At 46.9% G+C, this 22780-nt stretch overlaps 1 protein-coding gene across 2 annotated transcripts; it reads right to left on the reverse strand.

The window, feature by feature from the left end:
* Nucleotides 1–9628: 9628 nt before the first annotated feature.
* On the reverse strand, nucleotides 9629–18742 carry RAPSN (receptor-associated protein of the synapse). 2 transcript variants are annotated; one of them, XM_006865092.1, is made up of 8 exons: nucleotides 18346–18742; nucleotides 17406–17744; nucleotides 12570–12728; nucleotides 12009–12107; nucleotides 11790–11912; nucleotides 11322–11375; nucleotides 10142–10341; nucleotides 9629–9701 (listed from the first exon to the last, which is right to left on the reverse strand). In XM_006865092.1, the coding sequence occupies exons 1-8, from the start codon at nucleotides 18535–18537 to the stop codon at nucleotides 9629–9631; spliced, it is 1239 nt and encodes a 412-aa protein (XP_006865154.1). In that variant the 5' UTR covers nucleotides 18538–18742. The 2 variants fall into 2 exon arrangements, with proteins under 2 accessions (XP_006865154.1, XP_006865155.1); XM_006865093.1 differs by lacking the exons at nucleotides 11322–11375; nucleotides 11790–11912.
* Between the last annotated feature and the right edge of the window lie 4038 nt (nucleotides 18743–22780).

Below are 22780 nucleotides of genomic sequence, written 5' to 3' on the forward strand. Positions count from 1 at the left end.
TCTTCAACACTTTAAAAAGGTCTTGTGCAGCAGATTTGCCTAATGCAATACGTCGTTTGATTTCTTGACTGCTGCTTCCGTGAGTGTAAATCTTTAGGAGAGCAGAAAGACTCATCTTTCTCCCATGGAACAGCTGGGTAGTTTCGAACTGCTGACCTACTGACTCTAAATTCCCACTTTTCAGAGTAGCGTGTTATAAGTCAAGAAGTCTTAGTGAGGAAGAGCCTACCTTTTCTGTCTTGTGCTAGTTCGACCATACCTGGAACAGGAGTGTCCAGTTCTGGGCCCTACGTTTGGAGAGTCCAACAAATAGGAATATGTTTAGAAAGCCACCAGCCTAGGCCTGTGATGGTGGTGGCAGGTACTGGCTTAAGTAATTGGTGTTCAGATGAAATGAGCCGACATTCATTTCACTCAGGGTTATTTGAGAATCATTAAATAGGAGCTTCTTTCATATTCTAAGAGGCTACTAAGGAAGAATAGGGCTTGGTCTTAATGCATCCCAAAGGTAGCCAAGTGGATTCCAACTCACAGCAACCCCATGTGACAGAGAACTACCCCACAGGGTTTCCATTTTATGATTCAACTGTGAGAAATTGTGATCAGGATTAATTGCGATTGTCACGACTGTAATTGTAGATATAGAACTAAAAGGGGGGAGTAGTTAATCTTTCATTTCAGGAACAGAGGACCCCAGTTTCTTCAAGAAGGAAAAACATGAGTGGAGCATGAAAACCTACCCAAAAAAGAGACAGTGGCAGAGGTGGTGGCAGAGAGATAGAACAAACTGTGGGCTCTAGGTCCAGGGACTGAGAAAAGGCTGTGTGCTTGCAGGCAGGAGGCTGGCTCGCAAAATGTACCCTTTGAACATTTAAATGAATATATGTTTTTGGTTACGTATGTGTACATCACATATTTTTGCTTTGTTCATTTGTGAAAAATAAGATGTAAAAGGGAAGCCACAGGGTAGTGAAAGCCAACTGTTGTTACAGTTGTTGTTGTTGTGAAGTGCCGTTGAGTCACTTCCGACACATAGCGACCCTGTTATAGGGAGAGGAGTATAATCATTGAGATGAAAAAAAATGTACGATTGGTTGGAAAAAAAACTATGGTTTCTTAGGCTGGTGCTGTAGGATAAGCATTCGGCCTCAAGGTCGGTTTGAACAGCATGGTCAGCAGTTCAAACTTACCAGCCTCTCCTCAGAACCCCTATACAGGCTCACTATGAGTCAAAACGGACTTGACAGCACTTAACAATAATAATATTTACAGAATGGAGTCCTGGTATGATGCTGTAGGTTAAGCACTGAACTGCTAACCACAAGGTTGGTGGTTCAAACCCAACAGCTGATCATTGAAAACCCTATACAGGGTCATTATGAGTCAGAATTGAGTCCATGGCACTAAAAACAGTCTTTACAGAAACAGATCCTCAGGTCTTTTTCCCACAGAGCTGCTTGCTAGTTGGGTTCAAACTGCCAAATTTTCAGTTAGCAGCTGTCTTAGCTGTCTAGTGCTGCTATAACAAATACCACAAGCGGATCGCTTTAACAAACCAATGTATCCTCTTACCCTTTGGGAGACTGGAAGTCCAAATCCAGAGCACTGGCTCTGGAAAAGGCCCTTGTCTCCTTTCTGCATCTGTAGGCCCATTCTATGGAGGTCTCCATGGGTCCTGGCATCACTCTTTCCCTGGATCTAGAAGCCTCACAGTGCCGGGTCCTCGGGTCTAACGGATGCACTCCACTCCTGGCTCTTCTTGCTTGGTGGCAGTAGGTCTCCCCATCTCTGCTCACTTCTTTCTCCTTTTATATCTTGTAAGAAAAAGGTATTGCATGCCCCTGGGAATCTCCCTTACTTTGGGTCAGGGTCATGATGGGATTAAGGGTGGTGTGGCGCTGTAGGATAAGCACTGGACTGCTAACCTAAAGGTCAGCAGTTAAACCCACCAGCTGCTCCTCAGAAATCCTATACAGGGTCAATATAGTTGGAATCTACTGACAGAATTTAACAACAGCAATCTGGCCCGTAATCTACAAAAGCCCGCCCTCACTGTGTTTCAGCCTCTGCCCTTTGCATGGTTCCTCAAACAGCCAATAGTGCTCCCTGTCTTTAGACCTTTGCTTCGGCTCTACTGAGAACCCCAAGTCCTGACTATAATACTAATGAAAACCCATTGTTGTCCAGTTGATTCCAAATCTTAGCAATCTATAGGACAGAGTAGAACTGCCCCACAGGGTTTCCAATACTGTAATCCTTACAGAAAGGAGCTCTGGTAGTGTAGTGGTTACAAATCGGGCTGCGAACCGCAAGGTCAGCAGTTCGAAACTACCAGCTGCTCTGCAGGAGAAAGATGAAGCGTTCTGCTCTCGTAAAGATTTACAGCCTTGGAAACCCTGTTCAGTGTCGCAACGGGTTGGAACCGACTCGATGGCACTCAACAACAACAACAATCTTTACAGAAACTGACTGCCATATCTTTCTCCAATGGAATAGCTGGTGGTTTTGAGCAACTCACTGTTCAGTTAGCTGCCCAGCACTTAACCACTGCACCACAAGGGCACCTGCATGACCAGTGATCTCCTTCCTATCAGTACTGCAGCCTTCCCTGACTCTCAAAGACCCTTGCTCTTTCTCCCACAATTCCATGCACTTACTAGATGTTGAGCCAGCAAAAAGCACAGCTGACATACACAGGCAGCCGAGCGGAGCAATGCTTTACTCACACAGAGAAGAAACAGAGCAAGATCTGCTTCATTCGTGCATACCCATCTCCCATGACCAGCGGGTCACTTCCCATGGCTGGTGCAGGGCTGACAGGCCTCAGCTGAGAGATCCTGTTCCCTCTCAGCCAGGAACAGACTGTCACATGCTACAAAATGCACACCCTTTGCTAAGTGTTGTTGTTAAGCACCTTTGAGTTGGTTGTGACCCAAAGCAACCCTGTTTAGGGTTTCCGAGGAGCAGCTGGTGAGCTCGAACTGCTAACCTTGAGGTTCAAACAACTTTGCAGTCTAGCACATTAACGCACAGCGCCACACCAGGACTCCTTAGCTAAGTAGTTTCTGGGAATATGGACATGTATTCAGGACAAGAGGGGAGGGATGTGCTCATAGCTGACCAGCTGCTATGGTGTGTGTTTTGGGTTAAGGCGCCCCAGTAAAAGGGAGTCAGCCCACATTCTCATCCCATCCAAGAAGCCAGGCTGACATATGGATCTAAGAACAAGGTCCATCTATGGGTCACAGAAAAGGAGGTAGACCGTGTTTGAACTGAACCTTCTGCCCTAGATACAACCCTTATGATTGTCTTCCTTGTCCCCGGACTATAAACTCCATGAAAGCATGAATTCCCAAGGGTTTAGGAAAGTGCCTGCCTCCTCCCGCCCCCAGCCAAATATTTACCAAATGACATTCATTAAATTCCAAACCACAAGCTGGGCAGTTCACTCTGAAGTCCTACACAAGCTCATCTCCTAGCACTCAGTCTCTACGCCCAGGCCCAAGGGGTTTTGATCCCTGGGGGCCAGGGGGGATGGGAACTGATATACCAAAGGAGTAGACTCCAGTTTGACTCTTCTCACCACAAACCACATCTAATTCCCCAGGGAACCCTATTGATTCTACCTTAAATAAATATCTGGAATCCTAAAGTGATAAGATTTGCCTCAAACGAATCCAGTGAAGGGAGTTGGGGTAAGGGAAGTGGGAGGGTTTATCAATGGAACCGGATTATCTGTTCGCTGAAAGATGTTAAGGCAGAGACAGGAATTCATTGTACTATTCTCTCTATGTTGGTAGATTTGTGAAAATTTCCAAAATAACAGATTTTGGGTTGCTTCTCCACACCCCCAGAATCTGACCACATCTCTCCACCTCCATGGCTATCATCTGGTCTTGCCATCACCATCTATCACCGGATTACTTTCTGCAAGGGGCTTCTTAATGCTCTGCCTGCTTTGACCCTTCTTGTTAAGTGCCATCGAATCAGTTCTGACTCACAGTGACCCTGCATAGGGTTTCTGAGGAGTGGCCGTTGGGTTTGAACCACTGACCTTGCTGTCCATAGTATTATCTTGCAGTACCACACCAGGACTCCTGAAGTCTATTATTTTTATTCCCCCAAACACTGTATATTGAAAAATGTTAAACCTACAAAATCATTGAAAGACTATACCATGAATGCTATACATTTACGTTCTGTGTGTGTAGATACATTTCTTTTACTTTGCAATGTTGAAACATCTCAGAATCAGTTATAGACATTATAATACTTCACCTTGAAATATTTCAGCCAATGTCTCCTAAGAACAAGGACATTCACATTCTTAACTACAATACATTTTCATACCAAGAAACTTAGTAGTGATGAATTAATCTTTAATATTCAGCCCATGTTAAAATGCCTTCAATTATTCCCAAACTGGCCTTTTATAGCCCTTTATGCTCCGCGGGAGAAAGATGAGGCTTTCTACTCCCGTAAAGATTTACACCCTCGGAAACCCTGTACAGGGTCGCTATGGGTCGGACCCGACTCGACGGCACTTAACAACAACAACAACAATGTTTAATCCAGTATTAAATCAAGGGTCACACATTGCATTTAGTTGTCATGTCTCTTTGTTGGTGGCGGTGGTGGTTGCTATAGAGTTGACCCTTCAGTCGCTAATCTAGAAGCCTCTCCCAGCCTTTTTTGGATCTTTTATGGTGTTGATATTTTTGATGTGTCTAGGCCAGTTGTCTGTTCTTAACACAGCAACCATTGGAATTCTTTTAAAACTTAAGTCAGATCATGCCACGCCTCTGCTCAAAGCTACAACAGCTGCAAGCCTCGTTCAGAGTGAGACCAAAGTCCTTACAGAGTCCACAAAGCCCTACGTGATTTTTATTTGCCTCTCGTTTCTTCTAAGACCCCCAACTCCCATTCCTTTCCCCCTTTGTAGTTACAGGCCTTCTGGCTGTTCCTTGACCAAAGCACCCTAGCTCCTGCCATATTATTCCTGGTGGGTCTTCACAAAGTTAGAGAATTACATATGACCCAGAGATCCCACTTCTACGTATATGCCCCAAAGAAATGAAAACAAGCACTCCAACAGACTTGTACGCCAATAGTCAAAATGCAGAAACAACTCAGATGTCCATCAACTGATGAATGGATAAGCACAATGTGGTATGTACATACAATGGACTATATTATTCAGCCGTAAAACAGAGTGAAGTTCTGATACACACTATGACATAAATGAACCTGGAAAACATTATGTTGAGTGAAATAAGCCAGACACCAATGACCACATGTGTGACTCCTCTTATATGGAGTATCTAAAATAGGCAAATTCATAGAGACAGAAAGTAAGAGGTTAACAGAGACTGAGAAGGCAAAGGAATAGGGAGGTATTGCTTAAGGGGTACAGTTTCCTTTTGGGGTGATGAGACGGTTTTGGAAATGGTGGTGATGATTGCAAAAATTGTGAATGTAATTAACGCTACTGAACTGTATACTTCATATTTTAAACACAACTAACAAAAGAAGATGAAGACTGTTGCATGTTCCTGTAAAGCTCTTCTCCAGATAACTGCTTCCTTCAAGTTCTGCCTCAAACACCACCTTCTTGATGAGGCCCACACTTGCAACCCTTTTACTAATGCAACCTGTCCCGCTCTGCCCCAACTCTCCTCACCTTCCCTATCCCCTTAGTCTGCACTATTCTTGTTTTTTGTTCTCAGTGATGTATTTTTTATTTTGAAAACAATCTCAAAAAACAGGTGCAATCTCAAAAAAAATTATAACATAAATAACTTTTTTCTTTAATCATTTGAGAATAAATTGCTGACCCAATATCCCATTACCTAGAAGATGTTACTTAACAACAACAACAAGAAGATGTTAGTGTTCATTTTCTACAACCAAGGACATTTTCTAACTGAGCCACAATACAACATTAACATTAATGTTGAGGACTAAGGTTAACCTAACCCAAGCCATGTTATTTTCAATCACCTCATATTCATGCAAAAGTTGGACAATGAATAAGGAAGGCCGTAGAATAAGTCAATGCATTTTCATTGCAGTGCTGGATAAGAATATTGAAAGTACCATGGACTGCCAGAACAACCAACAAATCTGGTTTGGAAGGCATACAGCCAGAATGTTCCTTAGAAGCCAGGATGGCGTGATTTCGTCTCTCCTACTTTGAACATATTGTCAGTAGGGGCCAGTCCCTGAAGAAGGATCTTATGCTTGCTAAAGTGGAGCGCCTTCAAAAAAGAGGAAGACCCCCAAGAAGATGGATTAACACAGTGGCAGCAACAATGAACTCAAACATAACAAGTAGGAGGATCGTGCAGGACCAGGTAGTGTTTTGTTGTGTATAAGGATGCTACGAGTCAGAACCGACTGGACAACAGCATAAATATAAGGACCTCTGGTGGTGAAGTGGCTAAGTGCTTAGCTGCTAGCCAAACGGTCAGCTGTTCAAATCCATCAGCCTACCTGCAAGAAGAAGATGAGGCAGTCTGCTTCAGTGAAGATTCGGAAACCCTACTGGGCAGTCCTACTCTGGCTTAGAAGATCTCTAAGACTAGGAAGCAACTCATTGTCAATGAGCTTGGTTTGGTTTGGAATCCTCAGAATTCATTTATGTTTCACCAAGTGTTCCAGTAATGCCCTTGACAGAAAGGGGTCCAGTTTAGAGTCAAGCATTGTATCTGGTTGTCTCTTTTGATCTGGATCCATTTCTCAGGCTTTCCTTGATTTTCACATCCTTAATAGTTTTGAGGCTTTCTACTCCCGTAAAGATTTACACCCTCGGAAACCCTGTACAGGGTCGCTATGGGTCGGAACCGACTCGACGGCACATAACAACAACAACAATAGTTTTGAAGACTATGGGCCAGTTACCAGGCAGAACCTCTTTCAATCTGGGTTTAGCTACTGTTTCTTCAGGATTAGATTAACATTATGTATCTTGGGCAGAATGTTACGGAAGTGATGCCAAGTTTCTCGTTGCACCCTATCAGGTAACTCATGATTTCAGTTGTTTCCTACTCCTGGAGGTGTTGACCTTTCTCTCTAGATTAGCCTGGTATCTGTCATCTTTCTCTACTGTGAAGTCACCCTTTTTTTCTCTTTGAACTTAAGAATTTTGTGAAGAGGTACTCTGATGTTGTTAGTTGTCGTTCAGTTGCTTAGCAACTCTAGGAACCACAGAATGAAGCATTGCCTGGTTCTGCGCCATCTTCACAATTGTTGTGACGTTGGAGCTCTTTGTTGTAGCCACTGTGGCAATCCAGCTCATTGGGGATCTTCCTCTTTTTCACTAACCGTCTACTTTACCTAGCAATTGACATTCTTGCCCAGGAACCAGCCCTTCCTGAGTACAAATCCCAAGTATGTGAGACGAAGCCTCTCCATTCTGGCTTCTAAGGAGCACTTTGTCTGTACTTCTTCTAAGACAGATGTTTTTTCTTCTTGCAATCCATGATACTTTCAATATTCTTTACCAACACCATAATGCAAATGTATTCGTTCTTCTCTGCTCTTCCTTATTCATTTTCAGCTTTTACATCCATATGAGGTGATAGAAATACATGGTTTGGGTCAGTTACGCCTTAGTCCTCAAAATGACATTTTTGCCCTTTAACACTTTGTAAAAGGTCTTTGGCAGAGCAGTACTATGGAACAAGGTAAATATCCTATTCCACATCCAATATTCAATTTCTTCATTTATTTGTGTCTCTATAGAATCTTGTTTCAATGTTAATATCATTATATATTTTGAACCTTAAATTTCCCAGAGTTTGCTAGTGGGAGCCCACTCAAGTTAGTTCCTGTGTCCCTTTTTTTTTTAAATAAAAAATTTCATTTTATGTACAATGTGTTGGCATTGTTTTTGTTGGCTAGATGTGTCTTGGATTATCCATTTAAGATGATCACTTAGTGTAACTTGATGAAGCTAGATCCTTTGTGTACTGGCAGAAGCACTGGCGGCGTAAATTGAGGCCGTATTTCCAGATCAGACCATGCTGGTTTGAGCATACGTAGCAAGCCCAGCAACCCTGTCTGAATTTTCTTGGGTGGCTCCATTAGCATTGGTGGTGACCCATTTTGCTTTGAGGAACATACCAAGGCAAAAGGAACAAGGTCTCCTATGTCCTTTTGAATTCTTGTCATTCCTTACTTTCTGACACAAGATATTCCCAGCTCTCCATGTATTTTTCTTGCCTCAGGGCTGGAATCAGACATTTCTCCAAAGAACATTGGTTCCTTTCACTGGAGTACAGCATTTAGAAGTCAATATCTGGGCTCTAGGTATGCTCATTGCTAATGGCAGGTCACTGCTCCGAGGCCCTCTCAGGGGTCACACGTATTTATCTATATTTATTTCTACATCTTGTGAGACATTTTAAAATCCATGAGTTCACATTGCTATCTAAAATTCTACATTAACAGCACAGGGCCCCTTCTGGTTTCCTCCCTCTTCATATTTATAACCGCCTTCTTCAACAGTGAGAAGCCTTCCTCCCATTATCCTAAATATATTTACTATTGGATCAGCCCCCCAGAATGTAACCGATTCCCACCACTGTTGCCCCTCTCTCCCATGAGCACAGGGACCTCTGACGGCCTATGCCAGGACACCCAAATGTGTGCATGCCCCACCCACTTAAGCTCTGACACATCATATGGACCTTCCCAAACTTGGATACCTCCCCCACCCCCCATCTTAACCTGCAATGCCCCACACCAGGCTGCCCTCCTCGCCTGCTTGGCCTCTGACACTCGACATGGTTCCCTGTCCTCATCTTGCTGACCTCCTCCATGAGTGGCCTCTTCATCCTCTGACACCTGCACATCAGGCTGCTCTATGCGTGGGCTCCTCCTCAGCCTTCCCCAGCTCTAGTCCTAGGTGGAAAGGCCATGCTTACCCTGATCAAACCATGGATGTCCTCCTGACCCTCAAGGGGTTCCAATCCCCTTCTCCCCTGGGTCTGACACTCCAGGCTGAACTGCCCCTATATGCAGGCACCCTTCTCACTCTACTCAGATTCCAACTCCCCTATGTGGGCGCCCTTCTTACCCTTCTTGGCTCCAACATCTCACCTAAAGGTTTCAGGGCTGAATTGTTTAGGAAGAGAAAAGAAGGGGATGAAGAGGAGGAAAAGGAACCCTGCTTTATTTACTCTTTAATTTCCAAAGCATTTATCACAAACTTGATACTTTGCCTGGTTAGTGTGGTTACTATGTGGTGCACCACGTGGTGAACCTGCCTGTGGTTTACCGTCCTACCCTCAATACCTGGGAAACCACCTGTGCCACACAGGTACCTGAAAGGACCTGTGTCAGCGAGAAGGCACACACAGCGGCCTCACGCTCTCTGCCCCGCCCCCTCAGGCCACTGGTGGGGAAAGTTAGAAGCCCAGGGATCAGGTACAAACGATTTATTTTTCCATAAAGTACAAACAGGTGGGGATAGCAGCTGGGCTCAGAGGGACAGCAGTGGGCAGGCTCGGTCCTGGCCATCGCCTGAGGAGTAAATAAGCATTTGAGGTCTGGCCGGTCAGGGGCCTCCAGGGTAATGATGAAGGCAGCAGGGACGACGAGGGAGAAGCCCAAGATAATGCCGGAGTCACACAAAGCCTGGCTTCATGGATGAGCGGCGGCAGTTGGGGCAGCTCCGGGTCCCGTTGTTCTGTAGACACCTTGGAAGGCAAAGACTTCGTCTGCTCTCTTGAGCCTGTCCTTCCATTCTGGGGCCCGTCCCACCGGCCTCCTTGTCCCCTCCTCTCTGCAGGAGCTGCTGTTTGCGGATGCTGTGGGGAACCTGGCCCAACCCCCTCCCACTCTGCCCCTTTGCCTTCCCTGGGCAGAGCACTGGGCAGGGAGGGAGTCCAGACTCTGCCACCTCCCCAAGGCAGATCTGGCCCTGTGTGTATGAATCTGGAGGGGGTTAGGGAGCGCTCTGAAAGGCCTCTCAGACTTCTCTCTGGGGCGAGCATTAATTATAATGATGACGAACTAGGGCACTGGTAGGACTCAATGACTAATACTGCGAAAGCTCTTCCAACGGCCTAGGACACGGACTCTCTGGAGGATTCTGCTGTCCCTACTGTGATGAGGACACCCGCCGGGTCACCCTCACCTGAGGTGGAAGATGTGGGAGCAAGGCAGGGCCTGCAGCCGGCTGTTCCTCTCCCCGATGGACTCCCCGCACAGGCCGCAGTACAGCTCGGTCTCCTCCACGCACTCGTGGAAGCGCACGACGTGGGCGCGCAGCTCTCGCTGCAACCCCTTGCTGCGGCAGATGCTCTCGCTCAGACAGTGTAGCTTGAGCTGGCTCAGCTGGGCCCGAAGGACAGGGACAGGCCAAAGTCAGTGTCAGCAAGCAGCTGGCCCACCTCCCCTCCTTATCCAGCCTGAGGGGCTGCCTCTGGGGTCTGGGCAGTCAGTGCCCACGGAGTCTAGTCCCCACCACTTCGTGCCTGGCTGATGAACCTAGGAAAAATTTCCTGCCCTCTCTGGGCCTCAGTTTAACAGGAGGAGGGGGTGGGTGGGGTCAGGAGTCCTCCCTGCCCCGTAGGATGCTTTGGGGATGCACGCTTTTAAAAGATTTTATTGTTTATAACTGATTCATAGTAATTTATTTGCTTTCACAGTTTTGTTAATCTCATAGGTACAGAGCATTCATCAGTGTTCCTGATCAATTTGGGACACTCTGGGTAAACCCGAGTGGCTATAATCCCCAAAGCAAACATATTTGGCATTGTAGTTGGCCTGTGCACCAAATCCCAGAGAAATACTCATCTTCTAGAAGACTCGGAGGAACGCTGAGCCTGCTTTCAACATTTGAAAGTTTGGGTGAGATGGTTAAAAGTGGAGAGGTCATCAGAAACAATTGATGGCACTCAACCACCACAACCACATGTACTGGGGTGGGGACGTGGGCTTTGGCGTTATGATGGATTGGTTACTGGGTGTGGCACCTTCTGTCCTCTCTGAGCCTCACTTTCCTCATCAGTAACCAGGGGACACTGAGGCGGAACAGGTTCCTGTAAGAACTTGCCCAACTCTCAGAGAGAGGCCGGCCACTGTTGGGAATTTTAATGGGTAGTAAAATGCCTCAGGGAATTCTGATATCCTCTGAGCCTTGACTTTCTTGCTCCATATTCTAAAACATTGCTTTCAGGGTGGGAGACAATCCATCAGGGGCTGGGGGTACCTGGGATCAGTTCCTGAAGGATTGAAAAGGGCCCAGGGCAGTGAGGAGTCAGGTGTCCCCCACCCCCAAGTCCTCCAGACCCTGGAGAAGGAATCAGTCTGACCTTGTTCCCCACCTCCTCGGCCAGGTCCAGGGCTCTCTCGATGGTATCCAGAGCCTAGAAAGTGAGCAAGGGCCAGGGCTGCTCAGAGCTGCCTTGGAACCTAGGCAGGGAGGGGCCACTGCCCCGTGTGTGGAGGTAATGGGAGACTGGGTACAGTCATGACAGCTGTGTGGGTGAGTTACCTCCTGTCTCCGTTTACTCAGATTTAATATGAGAAGAATATTGTTGGCTTACAGGGTGTTGTGAGATCATGGAAGACATAGACCCTGGGTTCAAACCCTACTTCTTCTGACCCTTTACTGTGAGTTCCTGGGCAAGTCCTGGGCCTTCTCTGAACCTTCTTAGTTTCCTCTTCTGGAAAATGTTTAGGAATATTCTAGACCCATGACGTTAGAGGGAAGCTGATGTTAGGGTAAGTGAATGAAAGATCAATGGGGGGGGGGGGCACAGGGCAGGGCTTGACCTCACCTTGTCCAGTGCCTTCCTGGCCACCCAGCATTTGGCCACACCCAGCAACACTTGGACCTGCCCCAGGCGGTTTCCAATCTCGGTCATGATGCTCATGGCAGACTCATACCGGGGGAAGGCGGTCTGCAGGGTGGGGTGAAGTCAGACTGGGCCAGACCTGCAGACCTGCAGACCTGCACACACAAACCCAGGCCAGAGTCCCTGCTCAGGTAGTCTCACCTCCAGGTCCCCGCGGCTCCGATGGATGTCGGCAAAGCAGAGCAGGCAGAGCGCCTGCAGCGGCCGGTCACCATGCTGCAGCGCAATCTTCATAGACTCCTGTAGGCGGGGTCCCTCAGCCTGCTCATGGGGCAGCCTCCCCGCCTCCACACCCCCCAGTGGCACCAACAATGTGCACTTAAACCTGAGGCCTCACACCACCCAGCAAGGTAGCTATGTCACTTGACAGGTAGAAACTGATGCTCAGAGTAGAGGTGACTGATCAAGGCTTGTAATTGGCCAAACTGGACCCTTGGGACAGTAGAACTCCAGAAATTGGCTCTCTTTCTCCTCTACTCTCCAAAGTGCCTCACGGGAAGCCCCATCCTGTCTGGTGAGGGAGTAGGGTGGGTAAAGAAACAAACGTATCTTTCAGGGGCTCAGCCACAGGGAGGCTGGGCCAGAGACAGTGTTAGGGACCCCAGTGGACTGGTTTAGGAGATATCCCGCCACTCTGGGTCCTAGGCTGTAGCCCACACCACTCCCACCACTTGTCTGCCCCCGCCTTTCTTGCTGCCTCACCTCACAGCACTCCATGGCACTGCCCAGATGGCCTGACAGGCGATATGCCACGGCCATGTGGTATTGGCTCATGGCCCGGTACTTGAGGCTCCAGCCTTTGCCATAGTCATTGACGAGTTCTGCAGCCTTGCAGGGAAAGAACAGGGCTTTCTCATAGTCCTGCAGGGACACAGGGAGAGGACGGGGTGGGAGCTGACATCTGAGTGGCAGGAGCTGCGCATAAGTTGAGAGCACCAGGGTCTGACTTCTCCCACAGCCAGGGAGGCTCAGTGTTCATTCATTCGTTCATTCATTCATTCATTCATTCATTCTGGCATCCAAGGAAAACTGATCCAGGCAGAAGGGCTAGCCAATGCAAAGGTGGGCACCATGAAAGCCAGGATCTTTGACTGGTTCACCAACATATCCCAAGATTTTAGCACTATTCTTGGCACTTAGTTGTTGTTGTTAAGTGCCGTTGAGTCAGTTCCGAGTCATAGCGACCCTGAACAGGGTTTCCAAGGCTATAAATCTTTACAGGAGCAGAAAGCCTCATCTTTCTCCCACGAAACAGCTGGTAGTTTCAAACTGCTGACCTTGCAGTTCACAGCCTAATTCGTAACCACTACGCTACCAGAGCTCCTTTGGCTGCTCAATAAATATTTGTTGAATGAATGAATGAGATGGCAAGAGACTACAGTTGACCTCTCTTCCTACTCAGTCCCAATTTGGTCCTTAGCTTCAGAGATGCATAGGGAGGGAAGGGGATTACCAGAACACTCCCCCTTCCCCACACAGCTTGCCTGGTGGCCCCCAGGAGCAGATGTGCACTAAAGGTTCAATGACTGATTGTCAGGGCTATCAACTACAAAGGACATTAGGACCAGACTCACTGAGACCATAAAATCAGTCTCATATCTTCTCACACCTTCAAAACATCATTTCTACCTGCCCGTTACCAACTCACACCCTTGCCTTATGCTCCATTGGGAAGACAGAAAAAAAATCAGAGAGGCGCTTCTTTATTATCTGTGCACCAAACCACCACCTCCTTTCTCTCCCCAACTCTCACAGCCCCTCCTTTTACTGTGGAAGAGGTCTCCTTGCTTTTATCCAATGCTAGACCCTCCACATGGGCTCAGACCGAATCGCCACATCTCCATCTCTGCACCATCTGAATTATTCTCTCTACTGAATTATTCCCATCATTGTACAAACATGTTCTGGCATTTCCCACCTCATTAAAAAAAAAAAAAAGAAAGTAACCAAATCTTGTCTGCATTCCTCCTTCAGCTATGATCCCATTTCTCTGTTTGTTTCCATATCCCCTCTGATCAAAAAAAAAAAAAAAAAACTCACTGTCACCAAGTCGATTCTGACTCATACTGACCCTGCAGGGCAGAACTATTTCACGGGGTTTCTGAGACTGTAAGTCTTTACAGAAACAGATTTTCTCATAGTTCTCCTGAGGAGCAGCTGCTGGATTTGAAACACTAACCTTTTCATTAACAGCTTAACCCACTACACCACCAGGGATGCTTATGTTCTTTTCCATAGTAAAACTATTTTCTCTTTCACTCAATATCTAAAGAGCATTCGTGGTTCAAAGTCCAAGAAAGAACACTTCATTTTCCCCCAACAAAAATTGTTCATAATCTATACTGTACTTTTTAATTTGAGGCCAGCTAAATGTTTTACAGATTCAAAAATTAAATTAATTAAAAAAAAAACAAACAATAAATAGAAATGGAAAATGGCAACCCACGGCCCTAACTTTATATCATATTAATGCAATGACACAGAGTAAATAAGGTATGAATTAATTAATCTGGTTTCTTCAATAAATCCTGGGAAGTAAAGGAGAGAAATCTTCTATTGAAAGAGACAAGAGATTTTATATTGTAATATCTGACTCATTTGTATTCCAATTCAAACAAGCCGAGGATAAACCAGTTGTCACTGAGTTGGTTCCAACTCATGGGAAGCCTGTGTGTGTCAGTGAAGAACTGTGCTCCACAGGCTTGGTTTTCAATGGCTGATTTTCAGGAGATGTCCACCCCTGTCTTTGGAGGTACCTTTGGACGGACTATTTGGTTAGCAGCCAAGTACTTTAACCATTTACAACACCCAGGGAGAAGTTATCACTTCTGGGTAAGCAGAGAAATTTAACTATGGGCCAAGTGTTGTTGTTGTGAAGTGCTATCAAGTTGGTTCTGACTCATAGCAACCCTGTATAGGTTTCTAACGCTAAGAAATCTTTGCAGGAGCAGAAAGTCTCATTTATCTCCCATGGAACGATTGGTGAGTTTGAACTGCCAACTTTGTAATTAGCAGTCCAGTGCTTATCCTGCAGAGCCACCAGTACCAATGTAGGTAAAGCAAATTTTTATACTGCTCTACTTTCCTGGATGTTGCTTTTCTTCATAATAAAAACGTATAAACAAAAACCCCAAATCCTAGCCATTGTCCTTATGTTTTATGTTTACACATTTTATTATACATTATTATACACATTCCCTCACATCTCACCTCTGATCAGTATTTATAAGTTCTTTTACCCCAAGACTGGAGTCCTGGCATGGTGCTGTGGGATAATGCACTGGACCGAAAGGTTGCTTTGAACTATAAGGTTGGTGGTTCAAATTCACCAACCGCTCCCCAGAAATCCTATTCAAGGTCACTAGAGTCAGAACCAACTCGAAGGCATTTTAACAACAGCAGCCCCAAGGTTTATTAAGCATCTACTATGACTCAACCATACTTAACAATAACAACATGTGCCCTGTATTAAAAATTTCTGTGAGGAATCTAGATTTCTGGAGTTGTGGAGGCTGGATAAACCCTTGAAACTATTGTCCTGAGATCATCTTTAAACCTTAAGCCAAAACTATCCTCTGAACCCTTCTTAAACCCAAAGAATTGTTAAGTGCCACTGAATCAGTTCTGACTCATAGCGACCCTGTATAGGGTTTCCAAGGATCGGTTGGTGGCTTTAAACCACCGAGTTTGTGGTTAGCAGCTCAGTGCTTATCCTACAGCGCCACACCAGCACTCTAAGACCAAACAACAGTCTAGCTTAATTAGCAAAGAACGTTCGCCTGATCGATGTGCTCTTTTAAGAACGATCTATGTGATTCTGTATGATAAGCACTGGACTGGTAACTGCAAGGTCAGCAGTTCAGGCTCACCAGCCACTTTTGGAAACCCTATACAGGGTCTCTAAGAGTAGGAACTGACTCCACAGCACACAACACAACACCATATGGGATCAGAGTGTCAATTACAACTTGCGAAACTGGATAGGAAACTTAGCAGTCAGTGTGTTTAGACTGATGGGGGAGGAACAGCTAGGAAAGCAGCGTAAGAACTTGGATAAATGTAATCAACATCACAGAATTGTTTATGTAGAAATTGTGGGATTTGGGGTGTGTTTGACTGTGAATATTTTCAACAACAACAACAACAAAACTAAGTTATTATTTTTTTTAGTCTCTGATCATCTGCTCTGTAAACCTTCACTCAATTCACAATAAAAAGTAAAAAAAAAAAAAAAAATCTTCCATGAGGCCAGGCACAGCCAGGATTCTCAGGGACCTGGGTACCACACACTCAGGATCAGAAGCGTTTGGCTGCACAGTTGGAACCGTCCACACACGCTCTGCTCCAGTTTTGCCAGGTTCTATGAATTCCCACTCATTGTGATCTCCACGTGACAGAGTACAAATGCTGCAGAGACTGCCTGGCTGCAATGGTGTGTTGCTCTAGGATAAGCACTGGACCGCAAGATCTGTTTAAACTGTAAAGTCGGTGGTTCGAACTCACTAGCCGCTCTTCAGAAACCCTATACAGGGGTCGCTATGAGTTGGAACCGACTGGACAGCACTTAACAATTGTTATAGGAATGGATTGCCTGCTCTTTCTCCCATGGAACCACTGGGTGGGTTTGAACTGCCAGCCTTATGGCTAATAGTTGAGTGCTTAACTGTTGCTCTACCAGGGCTCCTTTCATAAGGGTTTTGTTGTTGTTGTTAAGTGCCGTCGAGTCTGTTCCAACTCATAGCGACCTTGTATAAGGTTTCTGAGGAGCAGCTGGTGAGTTTAAATCATGCAGTCCAGAGCATTATCCCACAACACCACACCATGAGGGTTTGTTGTTGTTATGTGCCGTGGAGTCGGTTCTGACTCATAGCAACCCTGTATAGGGTTTCCGAGGCTGTAAATCTGTACGGGAGCAGAAAGCCTCATCGTTCTCCCACAGAATAGCTGGTAGTTTCGAACTACCGACCTTAAGAGACTGATATATTTTTTTTTCCATTCTGTATCCCAAGCCATAGTACCACAAATCTTGGTGACTCTGCAGTTCCTGACGCTGTGAGACTTTACGGAAGCAGACTGCCTCATCTTTCCCATAGAGCAGCTGGTGGGTTGGAACTGTCAACCTTTCAGTTAGCAGCTAAATGCTTAATCCACTGTGCCATCCTTGAGATAAAGTAGATGCCAAATACATATTTGATGAATGAATCCATACCACCCTATTCTCCTTCATATATTATAGATGTACCTACCAAGGCTCAGAGAAGAGAGGTAATTTGCCCAAGATCACACAGCACTCAGAACACTGCCAAGCTTCGACTTGTCCTCGCACAACAGTCTCCATTCTCCCAGAAAATCAGACAGATTCAAGTTTGAGTCCTGGCTCTGCCCTTTCCTACCCAGGTTAAGTCTTTTTGCCTCTGATGCTCGCACGTCTTGTCTCTACCTAGCAGAGAGGCCTGAAGGAGGTAGTCCAGTAGGGAGTGTGTTCATGGGAGGCCCAGTGAAACCAAAGCCCCACGGTCCTCTCTGGGGCCTACCCACCTTGACCTGGGTGTAGAAGCTGCCCAGGCTGCAGCAGACCCGGCACTCAAGCATGGCATCATCGTTGTTGTGGGCATAGCGAAGGGCCTTCTCAAAGCTCTCCAGGGCCTTCTGGAAGAGGCTGAGGCCCAGGAAGGCGTTGCCCATGCTCAGGCTGACCTGGCCTCCAAGATGGGCACCCACCCTGGTGCCTGGCAGGCCAAGGCAGGTCTTGCAATAAGAGATGGTCTTGTGAAACTCGCACAGCTTCTCGTTGCTGCGTGCCAGGTTCAAGTAGCTCTCCAGGAGGAAGTCGGCATCCTCCAGCTCCCGAGCCGTGTCTATCTGCACCACTGCAAACTGCCAGACAGAGCCTCCAATGGAATCCCAGCTCTGCAGGCTCAGCCCCAGGGTAGGAGGACCCAAAGTCTCAGACCCAGACCCTCCACCCACCCCCAAAACCAGAATCTTCTGCCCTGGAGCCCCCAACCCTCCTGATTCAGTCTCAGAGCATCAGGCCCCAAAGCCTCAGACCCCAACCCTCTACCCCCAAGCTCAGATCAAGACCCTCCACCCCCAGGCTCAGACCCAGATCCACCCCCAAGGCTCAGACCCAGACCCTCCACCCTTCAGCCTCATCCCCAGACCCTCCACCCCCCCAGGCTCAACCTGGAACCTTCCCCCTTCTGCCTCTGCTTCAGATCTGCAGTCTCCACAACTCTCTGACCCTCAGCTTCAAACCTGCTGCCATCACTCCCAGGCTCAGCTACACAGCCCCAAATAGAAGGCGGAGACCTGGGCTTGAGGATCCTGAACCCTGAAACTGAGGTCTGAGAATCCGTTTCAGCATGGGATACATTGGAGCTCAAGGCCACAGGTCCAAAGCTAACATCTAAGACCCAGGACCTCAGATACAGATTCAGCGCCTGTGGGCCTCCCACGCCCACGGCCCCACTCTCACCTTCAGCATCTCCTTGTAGCGTCCCATCTCTGAGTGGGCTGTGACCAGGCAGCCCAGCACACGGAAGCGCCCCACCAGGTCGGCACTCTTCTCCAACACCTTCATCCACACCCGCAGCGCCTTCTCCGTCTGGTTGGACTGGTACAGCTGGAGCCCCTTTTCAATCTGCTGCTTGGTTTGGTCCTGCCCCATTGTCCCGGAGCCCTGCACCCCACGGAGACCCCGATGGCTCTGGGCCTCTAGGCGCTCATGGTGGGGACACACCGTACTGTTGCTCACTGAGGTGGAAGAAAAGCTGTGTCGCTGGGAACCTTTGCAAGGCCTGGAGAGGAGCAGACGCCACCCTGGGAACAAAGCTGGTGCGGCCTCTGGGCCTCTGTCCGCAGCTGTCCCTGCCAGTTGGAGCCACGTGGCCCCTGAAGAATGTCAGCTGCAAGGTCACGAGGCCTCTACTGCACCCACCCCCAAGCTGGGCGGTGGTTTCACCAGGGATGCAGGCCCCCTGCTGCATGGGTACTCCTGGACTTTCTTCAGTATCTCTGATGCTGGCCCTGACTGCCCAGGCAGTGCAGGCCCTCCCCACAGTCTTCCCCAGGAGCCACCTCACCACAGGGTGGTCAAGCTGGGCAGGCCTGACAGGCAGCAGGGCAGAAAAAGAACAGGAAAGATGAGGCTGGACACAGGTGGGCATCAGGGGAGCAGGGCAGGTGGACCGCTCTGCTTCTCCCTGCCCTGGACCCTTCTCCAGCTTTGTACCTGTGGCTCTCTGGGCACCAACCTCACTTACTCCTGTGCAGATCCACACCAACATTCCCACCCTCTTGTGCTGGGAAAGGCCCTCTGAGCTGGTGCCTAAGGGTTCTTCCCAGACCCTCCACCCCCCCAGTCCACTCCCCAGTTCACAGTAAGACCTTGCCAAGGTTTCTGTTTCCTCAACTATAAAATGACCAATCTGTTGGTTGTCGAGTTGATTTTGATTCAAGGACCCCATGTGACAGAGAATTGCCCCATAGAGTTTTCTAGGCTGCAGTCTTTACGATGAGAGCAGATAGCCACGTTTTTCCTCTAGTGGAATGGCTGGGTGGGTTTGAGTCACTAACTTTTCAGTTAGCAGCAAGCACCTAACCAGGACTCCTTAAAATGAGGATGTCGTTGTTAGGTGCCATCAAGTCGGTTCTGACTCACAGCAACCCTATCTATGCGTAACCGACAGAAACTTCTCTGTCCTGCGTCAGCCTCACTTGTTGGTATGTTACCTGTGTCATATTTTGAGTGCCTTCCAACCTGAGGGGCTCATCTTCCAGCACTATATCTGACAATGTTCCACAGCTATTCATAAGGTTTTCAGTGGCTAGCCGCTTCTCCTTCTTCCTAGTCTGTCTTAGTCTGAAATCTCTGCTGAAACCTGTCTGCTGTGGGCAACCCTGCTGGTATTTAAAATATCGGTGGCATAGCTTCCAGAATCACAGCAATACACAAATCACCACAGTACAACAAACTGACAGAAGAGTGTTGATAAAATGAGGATAAAAATCCCTCCAGGGTTGTGAGGCAGTATAGTTTCAGCTGCAAGTTTTCAAATCCTGGTTCTGCCACTTACTAGCTGTGAGACTTCAGGCAAGTTGCCTGGCTCCTCTGTGCCCATTTGTCTCCGCATCCACAGAATGAGGAGAGTAACACTACCTATCTCACAGGATTGTTATGAGAACTAAATGAGTCACTAGTTGACAAGGACTTACAATGGGGTCTGCTACATAGGAAATACTGTATGTGCAGACAAGCAAATGAAATGTCAGATGAGGGTGACCCTTGAAGACATAAAAAGTGTCCCAATTCCAATCCCAGTTTGAAAAACTCATTAATAATGATCTTTAGCGGCAGCTACTGTGGAGAAGGGCAGGGACTTTTTGCAAGAGCTCTGGTAGCGTAGTGGTTACGAATCGGGCTGTGAACCGCAAAGTCAGCAGTTCGAAAGTACCAGCCGCTCTGTGGGAGAAAGATGAGGCTTTCTGCTCCTGTTAAGATTTACAGCCTCGTAAACCCTGTACAGAGTCACTATGAGTCGGAACAGACTCGACGGCACTTAACAACAAAACATCTGAAGTGTGAGGGCTCATGGGACTGAAAGAGCAACTGTGGGTCAAACCCGCCAGTCTCTTCTCACCCCTCTTGTCTCTTTCCTCTCTATGCAAAGTATCCTTCCTGTCCCAGGGCCTATATTATTATTTTAAATTTTATTTTGTTGTAGAGAATCTACACAGCAAAACATACACCAACTCAACTGCAGCAACACTGATTGCATTCTTCTAAGTTGTGCAGCCATTCTTGCCCCCCTTTTCTGAATTGTTCCTCCCCCATTAATAAACAATCCTTGCCCTCTAAGGTTTGCAGCTAATCTTTCAACTTGCTGTTGTCAATTCATCCCAGTTAAACAGATCTTAAAAGAGCACAGTGCTCAAGGCAGACATTTTCTGCTAATTAAACTAAACAGTTGTTTGCTTTTAAAAAAAACTTTAGGGGATATTTTTGGTTTCAGGATATTTTTAGAGCAATTGTTTCAGGGGTTCATCCTTTGGCTCCATAAAGTCTGGAGTCCAAGAAATTTTGAAAACTCTGTTCTGCATTTCTCCCCCTTTTGATCAGGATTTTTCTATAGACTCTTTGATCAAATTGCTTAGTAGTGGTAGCTGGACACCACTTCTGCTGGTCTTATGGCAAAGGGGGAAGTTCACAGAGACAATTAGCCTCACATTCCATATCTTCCTCCCATTTCTGACTCTCTTCCTCTGTTGCTCCAGGTGTATTCTTTTTAAAATTAGTAACAATTTTATTGAAACACAAGTCTTATACCATAAAGTTTACCTTTGCAGAGTTATAATTTAGTGGTTTGTTTCGCCTGACCCAAGCCATGGTATTTTCAATAACCTCATATGCATGCAAAAGCTGGACAGTGAATAAGGAAGACCCTAGAAGAATTGATGCTTTTGAGTTATGGTGTTGAAGGAGAATATTGAAAGTTCCATGGGCTGTCAAAAGAACAAACAGATCTGTGTTGGAAGAAGTGCAGCCAGAGTGCTCCTTGGAGGCCAGGATGGCCAAACTTTATCTCTCATACCTTGGACATATTGTCAGGAGGGACCAGTAGCTGGAGAAGGATATCATGTTTGGTAAGGTGGAGGGTCAGAGAAAAAGAGAAAGACCCCCAACAAGATGGATTGGCCAAGTGGCAGCATCGATGGACTCAAGCATGGCAACAGTAGTGAGGTTGGCCCAAGATCGGGCAGTGTTTCGTTCTGCTGTGTATATAAGGTCGCTATGAGTCAGTACCGACACGATGACACCTAACAACAAGTATATACACAAAATTGTACACTGATCATCTCTAATTCCAGAACATTTCCATTGTCCTAAAAATACTCCTCATACCTGTGAACAGTCAGTCCCCACTCCCCGCCCCCCTCAGTCCTCCACAACCACCGATCTACTGCTTCTCTCCATCTGCCTGTTCTGGACATTTCATATACACAGACCCCTACAGTGGGCGCCCCTCTGTGTGTGATGTCTTTCACTTAGCATGTTTTCAAAGCTCATCCATGTTGCAACATGTATCAGGACTTCATTCTTTTTACAGCTGAGTGTGGCACTGTGGGCTAATGCACCAAACTGCATAGCCATTTGAACTGCAAGGTCGGTGGTTCAAGCTCACCAGCTGCTCCTATACAGGAAACCCTATACAGGGTCGCTATGGGTCAGAATCGACTCAACGGCACTTTAACAACAACAACAACATTCCATCTTATGGTTAGACCACATATTGTTTATCCATTCATTTGTTGACAGATATTTGGGTAGTTTCTACTTGGGCCCATTATAAGTAATAGTGCTGTGAACATCTGTGTTACAATTTTTTTTTAATGTTTTATTGTGAATTATGTGATAGTTTACATGGGAGAACATTAGTTTACATTCATTCTATCGTATATCGCTTCACTGCCATGGTTACAATCCCCTCCATGCATCATCAACCAACCAAAGGGTATACTCTGCAAGCCTGCCCCCTAGACCCCCCAGGTCATCAGCACAGAGCTCCTCTCCGTCTCTGAATCTAAAGTCCTCAGCTGCTCCATCTCTCCATGTCATTGTCTCTGCCTCCATCTCAGGCATCACTGCTTCTCTGGGTAGGGTCCCGCTCTCTGCGCTTCTCCATTGATGGTCCCAGGGACCTCCGCTCCTAGACTGCAAAGTTAATCACTCCCCTCCTTGCTATAAAATGTCTACCTTTACATTTCGAACCCTCGCAATCAGTCCTGATAACAATTATTCACTACTGTATCACAAGAGACCTATCTGCATCTCCTTTCATCAGCCCCGCCTAGACAAATTGGATACTACTCACTGGAGATTCTACCTTTCTCCACACCCTCTGGATCTAGGG

Source organism: Chrysochloris asiatica, unplaced genomic scaffold (assembly GCF_000296735.1).
Source record: "Chrysochloris asiatica unplaced genomic scaffold, ChrAsi1.0 scaffold00075, whole genome shotgun sequence".
Classification (NCBI taxonomy): domain Eukaryota; kingdom Metazoa; phylum Chordata; class Mammalia; order Afrosoricida; family Chrysochloridae; genus Chrysochloris; species Chrysochloris asiatica.

Bases quoted from the DNA above. Each gene is read 5' to 3' on its own strand.
- RAPSN (XM_006865092.1), bottom strand. From the start codon at position 18,537: ATGGGGCAGGACCAAACCAAGCAGCAGATTGAAAAGGGGCTCCAGCTG. The intron at 10,342-11,321 runs GTCAGACTGATT...CTTCGGGCCCAG, and splicing joins CCGAGGAGGTGGGGAACAAG to CTGAGCCAGCTCAAGCTACA. The intron at 9,702-10,141 runs GTGAGGGTGACC...TTGCCTTCCAAG, and splicing joins TCCCACATCTTCCACCTCAG to GTGTCTACAGAACAACGGGA.